Below are 18,292 nucleotides of genomic sequence, written 5' to 3'. Positions count from 1 at the left end.
AAAGTATAATAGGGAATTAGGGAAGAGAATAAGAACACAAGAATTGGTTATAACTGCTATTCTTTTACTTTCTCTTAAAACAAGATTACAAGTTTACAAGAATAACAAATAACCTCTCTCACCCTAAATTAGGATTTGCAGCATAGCAATGATGAGAGACTAGTATGCTATTTATAATAAAACCTATCATACTAACTAATGGGCTTTTTTCCACAAGACCCATTATACAAGCCAACTTAATAAACAATCTAACTTAACAAATTAGGGTTTAAACACTAAAACCTAATTTAACATGCTAACAACCCTAGCATCTTCGACACAAGCATGTGAACAACCTTCGACTTCATGCTCAATTCTATCGAACCAAGAAGCTACCTTTCGACCATACTAGAGTTCGATCCAATATCTCACAAATCTCCACCTTGGACCTAACTCTACAACGTCAAGGAACAAACTAGCTTTCTTCATGCAGCTTTATCAACTGCATACAGTGGAAAAACTTGCAACTCGGCAATGTCTTGGTGATCATATCAGCAGCATTGTCTTCAGTCGAAACCTTCAGCACTTGGACTTCTCCACGCTCGATTACTCCTCTGACGAAATGCAGCCTCACATCAATGTGCTTAGTTCGCTCATGATAGGCTGAATTCTTCGACAGGTGTATTGCACTTTGACTATCACATTTAACAGTGATACCTCGATCTTGAAGTTTTAGCTCCTTCGCAAAACCTTCAAGCCACAATGCTTCTTTCACAGCTTCAGTTAGGGCAATATACTCCGCTTCAGTGGTTGATAGAGCAACAACCTTCTGAAGTGTTGCTTTCCAACTAATTGCAGTGCCAAACATAGTGAAAACATATCCAGAAATAGATTTTCTGGAATCCATACAACCTGCATAATCAGAGTCGACATATCCTTCTATTACTGCTTTACTATCTTCACCCAAGGCTCCACCATAAATTAGGACTCTATTCAGAGACCCATTTATGTACCTTAAAATCCACTTCAATGCTTGCCAGTGAGCCTTTCCAGGATTCGCCATGTACCTGCTTACAAGACTGACTGCGTAAGCTATGTCGGGTCTAGTACAAACCATAGCATACATCAAAGAACCAACTATATTAGCATACGGAATGCTATTCATATAGGCTCTTTCGACATCAGTACTGGGACACTGATCAATACTCAGCTTGAATTGAGGGTTTGTTGGAGTCACAACTGGCTTCGAATTCGACATACCAAACTTTTCAAGAATCTTCCGTAGATATGCCTTTTGAGATAATCATAACTTCGACTTCTTTCTATCTCTTCGAATGTCAATTCCAAGAATCCTGGAAGCAGCTCCCAGATCCTTCATATCGAACTCCTTATTGAGTTCAGCCTTCACCCTCGTCACATCTTCAACATTGTTGCTTGCTATGAGAATATCATCCACATAAAGCAACAAAATAACAAATGAATTACCAGGTCGAAATCTGAAGTAAACGCAGTGGTCGAACTGACTTCTAATGAAACTTATGCGTGCCATGAACTTGTCGAATCTCCTATTCCACTGTCGAGGAGATTGTTTCAGCCCGTACAAAGATCTCTTTAATTTGCACACATAATCTTCCTTCCCCTTTTTGACATACCCTTCAGGTTGCCTCATCAGGATCGTTTCATCTAGATCACCATACAAGAACGCAGTCTTCACATCCATCTGTTCCAGTTCAAGATCGAACTGTGCCACCATGGCAAGCAACATTCGAATGGACCTATGCTTCACAACAGGAGAAAACACATCATTGAAGTCGACACCTTCTTTCTGAGTGAAACCCCTTGCAACTAACCTTGCCTTGTATCTTTTCGACGTCACTCCTTCAATTCCTTCCTTAACTTTGAAAATCCATTTACAGCTGACTAACCTTGCCCCAGCAGGTTTCTTGATCAGTTCCCAGGTATGATTATCATGAAGAGATTTTATCTCATCATCCATGGCCTTCAGCCATTCAGTCTTATTTCGACTCCTCATAACTTCCTTATAGTCTCTAGGTTCTTCGTCTAGAACCTCACTTGCAGAGATTAAGGCATAAGCTATAAGATCTGCATATCCAAGTCTTTGAGGTGGCTTGATGACTCTTCTCGACCTATCTCTCGACAATAGGTAGTCATCGTCAGTTTCCTCAACTTCAGCATCTTCTGCTTCTTCTTCGACTTCATCTAGGATATGCAATTCAACATCAACATGCTCCACCTCAACAGGAATCTCTACCTGTTCCAGCTCTTCGTCAGATGTTTCTGTACTTCGACCAACATCATCAGTTTTCTTAAAAGCCATTTCAGCTTCATTGAAAACTACATCTCGACTGGTGATACACCTCCTGTGACCTGGCTCTAGGCACCATAGCCTATAAGCTTTGACTCCTTCAGGGTATCCCATGAACATGCATTTCAGAGCTCTAGGTTCGACCTTGTCTTGCCTAATGTGAGCATAGGCTACGCACCCAAATACTCTCAGTTTGTCGAGATCTGGTGGATGTCCCGACCAAACTTCTTCAGGTGTCTTCATATCTAACATTGTCGAAGGACATCTGTTTATCAGATATGTTGCTGTCGAAACAGCCTCAGCCCAGAACACCTTCTTTAATCCCGCACTAGTCAACATGCATCTGACTCTCTCCAAAATAGTTCGATTAAACCTTTCAGCCAAACCATTTTGCTGTGGAGTACCTGCAAATGTTCTATGCCTTGCAATACCAGAGGCAGCACAAAAACTGTCGAATGCCTCATTGCAAAATTCAAGGCCATTGTCGGTTCTCAACCTCTTGACCTTTCTGCCAGTCTGATTTTCAACCAGAGTCTTCCAACTTTTGAAATTCTCAAAAGTTTCATCCTTAGTCTTCTGGATGAATACCCATAATTTTCTGGAATAATCATCTACTATGGATAGAAAATACCTTGCTCCTGAATGTGATGGACACCTTGCAGGCCCCCAAAGATCCGCATGGATGTAATCAAGGGATCCATGTGTTCTTTGTTTGCCTTTGTTGAACTTCACTCTGCAAGATTTTCCAAGTACACAGGGTTCACAAAACTTCAGCTTTTCGATTTTTGTCTCCACCAAGTAGATTTTGTTTCCCTAATTCGACCAGACCCCTTTCACTGACATGGCCCAATCTCATGTGCCAGATTTCTGTTTTCGACAAAGGTTTCGTGGATGCAACATTTGTCGAACCACTTACAACTTCAGCCTCAAGGGTATACAAGTCTTGTTTCTTCACGCCTCTCAAGACTTCCTTCGAACCCTTCATGACTCTTAGGATACTTTTCTCTCCTTGGAAAACATATCCTTTCTTGTCGAATTCACCAAGAGAAAGCAGATTTCTCTTCAAATCAGGAACATACCTGACTTTAGTCAACAACCTTATTGACTCATCATGGAGCTTGAATCTCACAGATCCAACACCTGCAATCTTGCAAGCCTTGTTGTTTCCCAGCAATACTGATCCACCATCTTGATCACATAATTCCTCGAACAAGTCTTTGTTTGGAGTCATGTGCCAAGTGCAACCTGAATCCATAATCCACTCCTTCTTAGAGTCACTGCTTGAAACCACAAGAACATCAGATGATTCGAAATCATCTTGAACAATGGCAGCGTTGCCAATATCCTTACCTCTATGATATTTCAAGCGTTCAGGGCACACCTTTCTTGTGTGACCCTCCTTCTTACAATGGTAGCATCGAATACCAGATGCTTCGCCACTGTAAGTCTTCGACTGGCTTTTGCCTTTCTTCTTGTCGAACTTACCATCCTTTCGTAAGAGTTTTCCTTTAACGGCCAAAACTTCGCCAACAGTCGAAGGTTTATGCTCCTTTCGTTCATTCAAGTCCTTAGAGTACAAGGCTGATTGAACTTCTTCAAACGTCAGGGACTCCCTTCCATACAAGAGAGTTTCTTTGAAGTGAGCATGTGATCGAGGCAAAGAACACAATAGTAACAGCGCTTGATCTTCATCATCGATCTTCACATCAATATTTTCAAGATCAAGAATCAGCTTGTTGAACATATCCAACTGCTCAGCCAATACTTTGTCTTCAATCATCTTGAATGAATACAAAGCTTGCTTCAGGTAGAGTCGATTTACCAGCGATTTGGTCATATACAAACTTTCAAGTTTCACCCATAACCCTGATGCCGTCGTCTCCTTTGATACCTGCCGGAGAACCTTATCACCAAGGCTCAACAAAATTGCGCTGTGTGCTTTCTCGATCATATTTGTCTTCTCCGCTGCCGTCAATTCTGCATTCATGGCTGCCTCTCCCTTCAACGCTTCCAAACAACCCTGCTGAACCAGTAGGGCTTTCATCTTCAAGCGCCACAGACCGAAATCATTCACTCCGGTGAACTTTTCAATCTCATACTTTGTTGAAGGCATCTTCTCCACGCTCACCGCACCAATTTGTTGTGAAAAACGATACCAATAACAAAGTATAATAGGGAATTAGGGAAGAGAATAAGAACACAAGAATTGGTTATAACTGCTATTCTTTTACTTTCTCTTAAAACAAGATTACAAGTTTACAAGAATAACAAATAACCTCTCTCACCCTAAATTACGATTTGCAGCATAGCAATGATGAGAGACTAGTATGCTATTTATAATAAAACCTATCATACTAACTAATGGGCTTTTTTCCACAAGACCCATTATACAAGCCAACTTAATAAACAAGCTAACTTAACAAATTAGTGTTTAAACACTAAAACCTAATTTAACATGCTAACAACCCTAGCATCTTCGACACAAGCATGTGAACAACCTTCGACTTCATGCTCAATTCTATCGAACCAAGAAGCTACCTTTCGACCATACTAGAGTTCGATCCAATATCTCACACACAACATAAAAAATAACAACAACAACCTCTTTTATCTAATGCAACCTTTTCACATATAACAACAACAAAAGATTAATCATACACATTAACAAGAACAACAACATCCACAACAATGGCGAATGAAGTTTACTGTAGATGCATGGGGAAAATATTTTATGTTCTGTAAACGTGATGACTAAGTAAAGGAGAATATTGTTTTGGTGTTGTCTTCTTTCCCGACAATAACGACGGTGTTGGTGTCGTCTTCCTTCCCGGAGATGACGAAGGTGTTGGTGTAGTCTTCCTCCTCGATATCGACGATTGTGTTGGTGTTTTAAACCTCCTTGACAATGTTGGTGAAAATGACAAATACACAATGAACAAAGTGAAAATGAGGAACGATAAATAGTGAACGATGGTGTTAGGATTGAAATCGTGTATCGTTTCACAGTATTGAATGCTAGGGTTGTTTCGTCTTGTTTATTTTTTTTAATGAAAAAATGGAGACTGAAGAGACAAGCTTGCTAGAAGTGAGAAATATTTATAAAGATACCACCACAGTCAATACTGTGAACCGTGATAATATATTATTTGCATAATGAAATTTCATAAAGAAGCGTCAATGTTTAACCATTTAAAAATTTAAGTAAAAAAACAAAATATATCACAGCGGGTTCACAAAACAAGCATAGTGATATCCTTTTATTTTTATTTAAAATTAAATAAAAAAGAAAAGATCCTCCGTTACGTTAAATGAATAAAATATTTGAGGGCGTCGGGGTTCGAAGTTCGAACCCATGAAAGCTTGATTGTATCACCACGGCGAGTTCATCAACTGTAATTATATCTTAACTTTTAATTAAAAAATAAAAAAGATGTTAGCGCTTGAGTTTAGAGATATCACCACGGTGTTTAGAAGAAACGTGGTGACTTGAGCGTTGTTTTATGCGCATTTTGTAGTAGTGAAACTAAATCGAACCGTGCGTTCTATCATAAAATGATCCAAGCAGATCCGAACTAAATACGATTTTTGCAATTTTCAATTTGGTTTGATTCCATTAGCAGTTTTTATTGGGTCGGTTCAGTTTTAAACACCCCTAATTTACTTGATGAGAAATCCCTTACTCAGGGATGACAATTTTATCCATCCCCAGTGGGTACCCTCAAAAATACCCATAACGGGTAGGGTAAAAACCCGAAAAAATAGGTGCGGGCATGGGCTCGGGTAGTTACCCACTAAAATAAGCGGGTATGGGCACGGGTATGGGTACCTTGGTACCCAACCCGCCCCATACCCGCATAATATGTATTTATATATATATTATTTTTATTATTATGTACACATGTTAATTTATCAATTTTATTAAATACATCACTATTAAACATGCACTCATTTTAATATAAATATTTGTTTATTTATTAACTCAACGATAATATATTGAAATGTTTTTAATGTCATTGAAAAGATTTAAAATTATATGATAAATTATAGGAAAAATATACTTTTTGGTCCTGTATGTTAACCTCGGGAGTCATTTTGGTCCCTTAACTTCAAAATGTCTCATATTGGTCTTTACATCTTCAAAAGCTATCATTTTAGTCTTTTTTGTCATATAGCGACTGACTTAACGGCCAATTTTTTTAGTTTTTCTATTGCTAATTAGATCAAAAGAACTAACATGATACGTTTTGAAGAGTATGCGACCAATATGAAACTTTTTGAAGTTAATGGACCAAAATGAACCTCGAGGTTAACATGTGGAACCAAAAAGGATATTTTGTCTAAATTATAATTGATCTATTTTTTATTAAAAATACGGGTGATCAAAAATGAATATGGGTATTTAGCTACCCATAGGGGACGAGTACGAGTAAAAACATTGATTCCCACACGGGTATGGACTCGGGAATGAGAATTTTTTCAAACTGCAGATATGAAAATGGATACTATTGTACCCTACCTAAGTCCTGCCCATTGACCTCCCTACCTTACTCTTTTCGCAAACTCAGCTCATCATTTTCATTGAGAACATCTTCCATGTATGGCATGATGAACATTAAACTTGAATTACAATTATGATAAATTTAAATAAGCATATATGATAGATTCATTGGCCATATGATATAAAAAGAATTATTTTAAGAAGCATTTGTGGATCCAAATTGTATCAAATACTAACAACAGTCAAGCAGATTGAAAAGTAAGAACCGGGAGAAGCTGTGTTAGGTTTTATTGAATTCTTCAAAAACTCACGGGTGATGCCAATCCTTGAGCTTAATGAAACACACAAAACTCCAACCGAGGAAGAAGATCAGTTGGATCGTAGTACAAAGAAGGTTAAGGATAATGGGAAAACAATTTTTTCGTACAAATAAATGGTTACCGGAGAAACCTCGAAGGAGCGAGAAGGCCCTGATTCTCAAGTCATAGTAGAGAACATGGATTTGTGGGGAGATCTGAAAATCGAAGAACACAAGTTTGGTGATTATGAGTGCCCAGAAATCATCTTGTCGAAAGTAGAAGAAAGAAGAATTTCAATTCCATGGAAAAAAGGAGTGATTGTCAAAATGCTGGGGAGGAGGATCGGCTACAAAGCACTTGAAAACAGGTTGAATCAGTTGTGGGCTAGAAATGGATGTCTGAGTATCGTGGATCTAGGACAAGAGTACTATCTTGTTACTTTCACCAACAAAGAGGATCAATACTCTGCACTAATAGATGGAGCTTGGCTTATTTATGACCATTACCTATCGATGAGGGAATGGAAGCCAAATTTTTGTCCGGCAAGTGACGCTATTGAACAAGTTGCAGTGTGGGTGCACGTTTCAGGGATGCCAATTGAATACTACGACGCGAGAGTTCTCACTTTCATTGGTAATCGCATTGGGGTTACAGTTAAAGTTTATAGAAAAACTCTGAGCAAAGAGAGGGGCGAATATGCTCAGCTATGTGTTCAAGTCGATATATCAAAAATGCTTTTGGCCATGTTTGCAATCAAAGGCAGACACTATAAGATTAAGTATGAAGGTTTACACTTACTCTGTTTAAGGTGCAGCAGATTTGGGCATTTCAAAGAGGGATGCGAAGTTCAGTCCAAGTCAAATGGAAAAGGTATAGCCACTGTGGTTAGAAATACACTAGAAAAGGGAGAAACATCAATTCATCTTCAAGAAAGAGAACAAGACGAGGATGGCCCTTGGAAGGTGGTACAAAAAACTCGGAGATCAAGGAAAGGTAAGGAAACGGAGAAGAATGGGTGGCAGTCAGGTCCGACGAGCCTCCGTGCAAAAACTCCGATGACATTGAATAGCATTAAAGCCAACATTAATGCAAAGGGATCCAGATTTATTTCACTTAATGAGGAGACCATGGATTTGGAAGTTCCAAATTTGAATGACAAGAATAGTAAGAAGAATAATGAAGAGAATTCAATGGGGGATACTGGAAAAGGAATACAATCCCCAACGATCATCCATCAACGGAAATCCAAAAAAGAAAGAAAGAAATTGGAGGAGACCAATAAAAAGAAGGTAAAGAGCTTCCAAAATGTTATTGAGAAAGTAACACGTGGCATAGAAAAAGATAAGCGACCGGTGGGACCTTTTGGTAAAAAAGAGAGAATTATATGAGAAGATGTTAGAGAGAGAGATTCTTAATGAAATTATTACAGGCTTAAATATGAATGAGAAGCCCAATGTGAAGGGCCCCCTTCAATCCAAAAATTCCACTGGGCCTGATACTGGTTCCATTCATCTTTTAAATCAGTTAGGCCCAAAGGAGTTAAAAGCAAGTGGAGAAGAGGACAATACAGTGGAGACAAGCAACCATGAAATTGACCAGATTCAAACAACAACAAGTGCAGATGAAAGTGGAACGCACAAGGATAATTATGATACAAGTTCTCAGGTGGCACAAGAGGCATTCGAAGATGAAGAGGTTGAAATGGAGATGGTGGAAGAAACGCCAGGCCAGGTTCATGTGGCCACAGCATCTCAATAATTGGTATTTTTTATGACGATACAAAATCATAAAATAATGGTGTGGAATTGTAGAGGAGCGGCAAGCAAAGCCTTTGTTAGAGTGTGTCAACAATACATCACTATGACCCGGCCTGATATGCTTGTTATAGTGGAAACGAGAGTTGATTTAGGCAAACTTGTAAACTCTTTTAAGAAACTGGGGTTTGATAGTTTAGTTGTCTCGAAAGTAAATGGTTTTTATGGGGGGATTGCTCTAGCTTGGAATACCGATAAAGTAGACGTAGGAGTTATTGAAAAGCATTTTCAATATCCACATGTTCATCTTAAATTTAAAATAGGAGAAGAGAGTTTCTTTACTGTCGTTTATGCCAGTCCTAGAGAGGAAAGGAGAAAAGAACTGTAGAATGAGCTTAAGAGAGTTGCAAGTAATATGAATGAAGGGCGGATGTTGGTAGGAAAGGGCCAATCATCTCTCATCTCATGTTTGCCGGTGATCTCCTTCTTTTTGGTACAACTACAATTAATCAAATGAAGTGTGTGGAAGCAGTTTTGAGGAACTATTGCCAGCAGTCAGGCCAAAAATTCAGTGTTGAGAAGACTCGAGTCTTGTTCTCCAAGAATACCCCCGACATGGTCAAAAAAGAGATTCCTCAATTATCAGGTTTCAAAGAAACTAGTAATCTAGGCAAGTACCTAGGTGTCCCTCTAACTGGTAAAACACCTAGACATAAAGATTTTAACTATCTCCTAGAGAAAGTGAAGACTAAGCTGAACAATTGGAAAGCTAAGAACCTGTCCTTTGCAGGGAGAATAACTCTAGCCAAATCTGTGTTAGAAGCTATGCCTACCTACACCATGATGTCAACTGTGATGCCTAAAGCGACTTTAAAGGAGATTCAAACTATTCAAAGGAATTTCATCTGGGGAGATTCTGAATCTGAAAAGCACAATCATACAGTTAATTGGAGCACTATCACAAAGCCAAAATCAGATGGAGGTCTAGGCTTCAGAAATCTTGTTGTGGCCAACAAAGCCTGCATTATGAAACTTGGCTGGAAACTCAGCAGTGGTGATAACAGCCTATGGAGTCAAGTCCTCAAGGGCAAGTATGATAGAAGGGAGGATGGCCTATCTACTGTGGAGGTCAAGACTATTGATTCTAGCATATGGAAACAAATTGGGAATGATTGGACTCAATTGAAAGGTTAAGTCAGATGGGATATTGGTAATGGGGAGACAACAATGATAATGATAGAATTTTAGATCTAAATATGGACCTTAACACAAAAGTCATTGAGCTTTTGAATGAAAATGGAGATTGGAATCGTGAATGGTTGATGACCTTTCTATCATTGGATATTGTGGAAGAAATTATAGCTATCCACCCTCCCAACAATGATAATGGCCCAGATCTTTGTATGTAGAAAGAAGGAATTGATGGTGATTTTTTTGTTAATGCGGCTTACCAGCTTTTGAGCAATTCTAGTGGCAATCCTGGTACAAGAACTGATTGGAACAAAATCTGGCATTTGCAGACCCCTGAAAGGATTAAAACCTTTATGTGGAAAGTTAAACATAATAGCCTCCTTACCAACTCGCGTCTCAGTAGCATGAATTTGAGAGAATCATACTGCTGCGACTGTAACAGCACCCCCGAGACAGTTCTCCATGCGCTGAGGGATTGCTATCAAGAAAAATCTGTTTGGCTCTAGCTTTTGCGAAAGAATTCGTATACTAAATTTTTCCTTGCAGGTTTGGAGGAATGGATGCACATGAATTTAAACGGCAACCTTAGCAAAAGAGCAACAGAGGACTAGAGCGCCCTTTGGGCAACGACTTGTCATACCCTTTGGTTTTGGAGAAACAAAAGGATCCATGATGATACATTCATTATGTCAACCAATCTGATTGAAGACATCATGAGACGGCATCAGGAATACAAGCTGAGTTTGTCTACACAGAGAGAGCAAGATACCAAGATGAGGAATCTGATTCATGTTAACTGGACTCCGGCACAGGAAGACTATGTTACTCTTAATATAGATGGAGTGGCAAAATCTAATGGTAAAGCAGGGTGCGGGGGATTACTCAGGGACTGTCGCGACATATGACTTTGAGGTTTCTCAAAGAATATCGGCGTCTGTAGCTCCCTTACTATAGAATTGCGGGGGATTCTAGAAGGAATCAAATTTGCTCGTATGAAGGGTTACACAAGGATAGGTATTCAGACAGATAATAAATACATTGTAGATGCCATAGCAAAGAAGTTTGTTAAAGTCAAGGAAGGGAATGGAGTCTACAATCAAATTAGGAAATTCTTAGCCGAGATGGAAGATATCACCCTTTTGCATGTTTTCCGTGAAGCCAACAAGAGCGTTGATATTATGGCTAATATAAGTCTGTCTCATGATATAGGAAGCCATGTTTATATGGTTTGCCCAACCAAGTTGTTAGACGTGATATCAAGAGATGCTGCCGGAGTTTCCAATCCCCAAATTGTAATATTATAGTTCTTTTTCCTTCTGAACCTTTGGCCCTCCTTTAAAAAATAAAAAAATAAAAAGAATTACTTTTCCTGAATTGGAATTAATTAACTAAAAGATAAATAAGTTCCTATAAATGATATAAAATATTTGTTATTAATGTGTATATTGAATTTATTCTTATCGTATTTTATAATCAAATTTGGAAACGATTATGAGTAGTTACATTGTTATCAAACAAGTGAATATTAATTTATAATAATCAAATTTGGAAACGATTGTGAGTAGTTACATTTGTTTTCAAACAAGTGAATATTAATTTATAATCAAATTTGGAAGCGGTTAGAAGTAATAATTACATTATATTTTCAAACAGGTGAATATTATTTTATATTTAAATTTGGAAACAGTTAGAAGTTACATTGTATTTTCAAACAAGTGAATATTATTTTATGGGTAATGCTAACTTGTGCCCAAGGGCACAAGATAATAAACCCATAAATAGAAATTTTTTATTAAAAATAATAATAAAATCATTAATTATAAACTTGTATTAAATGCATTACACAATTTCCAAGAAAATTTTACTATATTTATCTCTTAACTTGTGTCCCAAGGGCACAAGTTAGCATTACCCTTATTTTATATTCAAATTCGGAAACAGTTAGAAGTAGTTATATGGTATTTTCAAACAAGTAAATATTATTATATAATTAAAGTTGGAAACAATGATGAGATTAGGAGTAGTTACATTGTATTTTCAAATAAGTGAATCTTATTTTATAAATCAAATTTGGAAACAGTTAGGAGTAATTATATTGTATTTTCAATGAATGTTGATTTTTAACGTTATGACCTCTAAAACAGTATTAAAATTATTAAATATTAAAAAAATGATAAAAAAATGTTGGCAGTCGTAAAATATTAAAAACTCTATTTTAGTTTTTGAAAATTTAAAAACTAAAAACTTGTTTGAATATAATATTTTACAAATGTGTTTTTAAAAACTCTTCACAATTTTTCAGTTTTTAAAAGCAAAAAACTGAAATGGCTAAATTGTGTTTTAATTTTTACTTTTCAGTTTTTAAAAACTAAAAACAAAAACTATTTCAAACAGACCCTTAGTCTGTTTTGTATTTTCAGAAACCCTATAAAACCTGTTTCCATTTTGCAAAACCCTGTCCATCATTTCATTGAGAACATTCATCAAACACCATGGGTTTCCCTCTAAACAACTCTTCCTCTTCGGTCAACCGCCTCAACACCATGTTCCTCCACCATCTAATGGGAAGGCTCGAGGCTCTTGATTCCGACAACAAAGAAGAAGAGTTGGAATACAAAAATGAAGTAGACAATCCCCGTTCCTACCAATACGAGGGACTACGTGCAATCAACCAAGAAAAATCTCGAATTGAAGCTGAAGTCGTTCACCGGATCCTCAATGGAAAAGCGCATACCTTGAAGCCTAATTCTGGAGAAACGGTTATGATTCGTGAAAGTAACATTGTTGTTGGGTTTCATGTGGATAAAGAAGAATGGGAGTATATTGCATGGGAATGGCATGGTCACATTTCGAGATATACTGAGGAGCATCAATATTCTCTTGAGTATATTAGTGGAAATTACTTTCAGAGGATTGTGTCTGAGGAGTGTCAATCCCGCCTCTGGTAGGATTCTCCGTTGCAATCTCAATATTGGTTCTGCTGCTCCTAGATACTCAATTTTACTTTTTTTTTCTCATTTCTATTTCTTTTGTTTTGTTGCTATCTTGTGGAATTTGTTTATCTGTTTTGGGTGGATTATTTTTATGTGTTAATGTTTACTAGTATGTATGTATTCTGTTGTTTTTATTTTGTAAATTCACATGCCATATGCTTTGGTTTTTTGTTGCAGCAAATCTCCGGTTGCCAAACCTTGTTGTTGTTGTGTTAACGGATCCTTATTGTTGGATGAAGATTGGTTTCCTAGCATTTTAAATTTCCAAAAATCCATTTTAACTTTAAAATTTGAATTGGAATGTGAGTCATTCAATCTTCATCTAATAACCTAGATCCGCAACTACTGAAATTTTGATTGTATAGAATTTAAGGTGTCTTTATTCTTGTCGGAAACCATGGATTTTGGTAATTTAGTGAATTAAATTTTGTTACATGAAAAATCTTATGCCTCAGATTTTGTTTTGAATTTGATTTGCTGATAATCGGAAGCATAAGATTTTTCATGTAACAATAATCCCACTTCATTAATTGCAATGATTGCACGGCGTCTTTCTTTTCCAATTATAACAAAATTAAGATATTGTTCCATTCTAATCAGCTTCATAGACTGTGCTAATTGTCATTTATATTTTATTAAGCCTTGGAAATTTTTTTCGACGTCATTATATAAAGAAGCAGGTTGTGATTTTTTTCATGATGGCGATGTATGGTTGTTCTATATTGTGATTTATTATGTTAGAAATGCTTAATTATATTTTAAGCATTTCTATTGCTTGTTTTATTGCATTTAGTGCAACTTTACCACTCATTTAAACATTTTATGTTTGGTTTCTTTCATATTCTTCTCTGAATAATTTGCAGGCTCTAAGAATTTCGCTATTGAATTTTTAAATTCAAAGGATCGCAAGCAGAGGTCATGGTCATCATCGCATTCCCCTTGTGGAGCAAAAATAGATTCCCGTTTTTTCACTACAAATGTCAAGAATAAGCCTGCATTTGTATACCTGTTTGACTTTCAAATTCAACTTATGAAGGATGCAAGACACTGTTTTTTACTTTTTTGATATGAGACATGATTTTTTAATAAGTACTCTTATGTTCAACATTTATAAAGAGAACTAAAAATTTTAGAAAATTCAACAATAAATGATATAAAGTGAACCTCGTGTACTCCTCTTTTTAACAAAATAAGTGTTTATGAAAATAAAAAGAAAATCAATGATGTCTTGGCATCAGTGGCAATGAATACATTTTTTTCAATAAAAAAATATATAAGAAATCGCACTAGGAGTGCAACCCTTACAACACAAAGACTCTAATTAGAGTTGAAACAGGACAACGGTAACTTGTGCCAATCATAAAAACTATTATGGGACAAAGGATAGCATAAACCCAACCATCTCCAAGAAAATAAAATTACATTGGAAAACACCACATCATAACTATAAGACTTATTCTAAAAAATAATGGCATTTCTCATGAGCCATAAACTCCAAATAGTTGCTATCCAAATAATATTTATCTTGTTCTTGTATTTAGCGTACTTCAACTTCTCTTGAATGGAACCAAAATTCAAAAACTCATCAAAAGAGATATCTAAGTCTTCCCCAAGCCAAAGGTAGATACTTCTCCAAATCGCTTTCGAGACAAAGCATTCGAGAAACAAATGATTCGAATTCTCCTGATGGATAGGGGTGTTCATGGGTCGGTTTGGGTTGAATTTAGCCAAAACCATAACCCAACCCATATATGATACACTGGTTTGGGTGAAGAAAAATAACCACCCACAATATCATTGGGTTGGTTTGGGTAAAACCACAAATTTGTGGGTTGGATTGGGTTGGGTAATGGGTTACCCAATATTATTTTTCCTTATATAATTATTAATGATATGTTACATTTTTTCTTAATAAATAGTTTAACATATTACTGCTATTTTTTTAAACATCAAATGTCAAAATATATAATGAAATTTATTATAAACATATATTTGGAAGAACCAAAGTTACATTACAGCAAAACCTATAATTACATAAAATACTTGCAATTTATTAGAATTAGCATCAAAATATTCAAAATGTGACATCCTAAATAAGTTAAAATCATTACTTACTAAATAAAAGATGTTCAAAAAGTTGAAATTGAAGCAAGCAAAATTAAAAACATCAAAGTCATCACATGTCAAATTATCACTACAAAAAAAACGCTCATTAGTGACGTGAATTTCACGCCACAACAAGCAAAATCACATCACAAACTGATTTTTGCGACGTGGGTAATTACGCCGCTGGAGAGCAAGTGGCAACTAAGTTGTGACGTGATTTTCACTTCACTAATTAGTGACATGAAAATCACGTCGCAAATGTTTGCATAGAGATTCTCAACATTTAACTCAAAGCAGACGCAGCAGATGGTGTTCAGAAAAGCAGCTTTATTTGCCACGTGATTTTCATGTCACTAATTAGTGAAGTGAAAATCACGTCACTAATAATTGTAGTTAATTGATGAGTTGCGACGTGATTCCCATGTCACTATTTAGTGACATGTAAATCACGTCACTAATTCTTTTTTTTTAAAATAATTTTTGAAACCCAATTAATAAATTGTATATAAATTAAATTAATAATCTAAATATACTAAAATATATAAATTAAATTAATTAAAATAAATACTCAACATTTAATTCAATTTAATTCAACATTTAATTAAATTAAAATATATAAATTAAATTAATAATCTCAACATTTAATTCAATTTCAGACCTCCAATTAACCGAAGAAAATTCATTTCTCATTTTATTCTATTATTTTTGGATGATAATTACTCTCTAAAAAAGTTATGTATGGAACCAAAAAACGATTATTATAAAGCTTTGATTTTCTTGTAGATCTAAAGTAAAAAGAATAATATATGCACATTCAAGTGAAACCATTTAAACTGAACCCAGTAAATAAAATATAAATGTGTTTTTATTGGTAAAATCTTTTTTTTATTAGTATATTATTTAATGTCATGATCACATACTAATTATTATTAATGTCATGTTTGATACAAACTTAATTTTTTATAAGTAAATAAATTTAATTTTAAAAATTAAAATTATCAGGAGTTAATGCACATATATACTGTCATTTTTTGTGGTTCAAGTTAATGCAGTTTTTGTCACATTTGGTAATATATTAAATTATCACTCAGAAAATCAAATTGTATTTTTTTAAAAAAGTATCAAATTCTTTTCTTACTTAGTAAATAATAAGACCACATTTTTCAAAACAATTTTTTTTAAAAAGAGTATCAATTTCTATTGTTACTTAGTAAATTCTATTCTTGCATAGTAAATAAAAAGTGTATCAAAATCAAATTCTTTTTTTTTATAATATATTCTTTTTACAAAATATATAATAAAAAATATATATAATTTCGTTTTAAATTAATTTATAACAAAACAAAATATAATATTTAAACAAAAATTTCAATTATTCTATTAAAATTTATTTAAAAAATTACAAAAATACCTCTTCTTCAATCTCCTTCAACCTTCTTCTTCTTCAACCTTCTTTTTCTTCAATCTTCTTCTCTTCAAAAACCTTTAAAAAAAACTAAATTAACAAACAGAAATATTAATTGTTGCAATTATAAAAACGAAATGATAAAAATTAATTGATGTAATTTACCTTTGATACAAGATTTGGAAGAAATTTGTGAGAAAAAAATTTTAGATTTGAATCTATAGATATGGTGGGTATGAGATTGGAAGAGAAGAAGAGAAGAGGAGAAAAAATGGGAACGAATGGCTTATGGGGAAAGTGAAACGTGTTGTGTATATAAGCCAATCAGTGACGTGAAAATCACGTCACAAGCCAATCAGTGGCGTGAAAATCACGTCACAACTTTGCCACGTGATATTCATGTCGCAACCATCCCAACAATCATAATTAATATTCTCTCACATGCAAAAGCTGTTTCTCTCACCTATTCAAGTCAGACCTTTTCCCTCTTAAATTTTTGCGACGTGAATCCCACGTCACAACTAAAATTTTGAAAATTTTCAAACTCCCCCATGTGAACGTCATTGCCTTTTCAATTTTTTATTTTAATTTTATGGTTGCGACGTGATTCCCACGCCGCAATTTTTTTAAATAAAAATAAAGTTCTGACACCCACAATGTTTACGTTATGTATATTATTTTAATATTAAAAAAATTAGTGACGTGATTATCACGTCGCAACTAACTTTTTTTACCCACGTGATAATCACGTCACAACTTCACGTGGCTAGGGAGTGTTTTTCTTGTAGTGTATAAAAAAAGAGAAAAAGTATAGTCACTCAATAACCCATGGGTTTTGTGGGTTGGGTGTGGGTTTACCCATAACCCAATTATTTTGAATGGGTTTTCATTTTTTAAAACCGTTATCACCCAATAACCCGATCCAACCCACTTTTTTTGATCGGTTTAGGTGGATTTTACTGGATTTATTGGGTTTATCCAACCCATGAACACCCCTACTGATGGACCAAACAAAACAAGCAGTCGGTAGAAGTGATATTTGGAACTCTCCTATGAAGCAAAATATCTTTTAAAGGAAGTCTATTAGAGAAGAACCTCCAAGAAAAAACCTTTATTCTAAGAGGAATCTTCAAATTCCAAATGACATTCATCAAAATTACCGTTGGTGGCGTCCAAGCGATTTCTTTAATTTCCGACTCTAGATTTGAAACACTTGAAACCGAGAAGTCACCATTCAAATTCATATTCCATTCAAAACTGTCTTCCTCCAAACTAAGAGAGTTGATCGCCTGTAGCAAGATGAACAAAGATCCCCACTGCGCTGCTACTGTAGCATTAACCGCGGTTGTATCTGCTGCAACAAAACCCGCTTAAGTTGTTATGGCGGAACCAAACAGAAGGTTCAGGCACCAAGAGAATACATCGTCCTTCCAGATTAAAACATCCACAACCGAGCACAGTTTTTTGGTTGATAGATCATACAGTTCCGGGAATTTAACGCGAAGTGTTTGATCTCCCAACCAAATACTATGCCAAAACAGAATGTTTTTACCATTTTTTAAGTGACATTTAACGCAGCCGAAAAAACCTTCCTCAAAATATTCCAAATTCAAATCACTTTTGATAACATCCCTCCACCAAATAGAATCATCACAATTTATGATATCCCTGCACGTCGCTTGAACCTTAAGCTTTGGATTGTAATACCTCAAATCAATGAATCTACTCCAAATAGTGTCTT

General features: G+C 35.5%; 2 protein-coding genes across 2 annotated transcripts; both read left to right on the top strand.

The window, feature by feature from the left end:
* The first annotated feature begins 7,236 nt into the window (after positions 1-7,236).
* LOC131614729 (uncharacterized) lies at positions 7,237-8,490 on the top strand. The gene has a single exon (XM_058886287.1). The coding sequence runs from the start codon at positions 7,237-7,239 to the stop codon at positions 8,488-8,490; it is 1,254 nt and encodes a 417-aa protein (XP_058742270.1).
* A 4,049-nt stretch (positions 8,491-12,539) lies between these two features.
* On the top strand, positions 12,540-12,995 carry LOC131614728 (uncharacterized). The gene has a single exon (XM_058886286.1). The coding sequence runs from the start codon at positions 12,540-12,542 to the stop codon at positions 12,993-12,995; it is 456 nt and encodes a 151-aa protein (XP_058742269.1).
* Positions 12,996-18,292: the final 5,297 nt, after the last annotated feature.

Source organism: Vicia villosa, linkage group LG6, assembly GCF_029867415.1.
Source record: "Vicia villosa cultivar HV-30 ecotype Madison, WI linkage group LG6, Vvil1.0, whole genome shotgun sequence".
Lineage (NCBI taxonomy): Eukaryota > Viridiplantae > Streptophyta > Magnoliopsida > Fabales > Fabaceae > Vicia > Vicia villosa.
This window is presented reverse-complemented; position numbering and strand designations above follow the sequence as displayed.

Coding starts and splice junctions, on each gene's coding strand:
- LOC131614729 (XM_058886287.1), top strand. CDS start 7,237: ATGGTTACCGGAGAAACCTCGAAGGAGCGAGAAGGCCCTGATTCTCAA.
- LOC131614728 (XM_058886286.1), top strand. CDS start 12,540: ATGGGTTTCCCTCTAAACAACTCTTCCTCTTCGGTCAACCGCCTCAAC.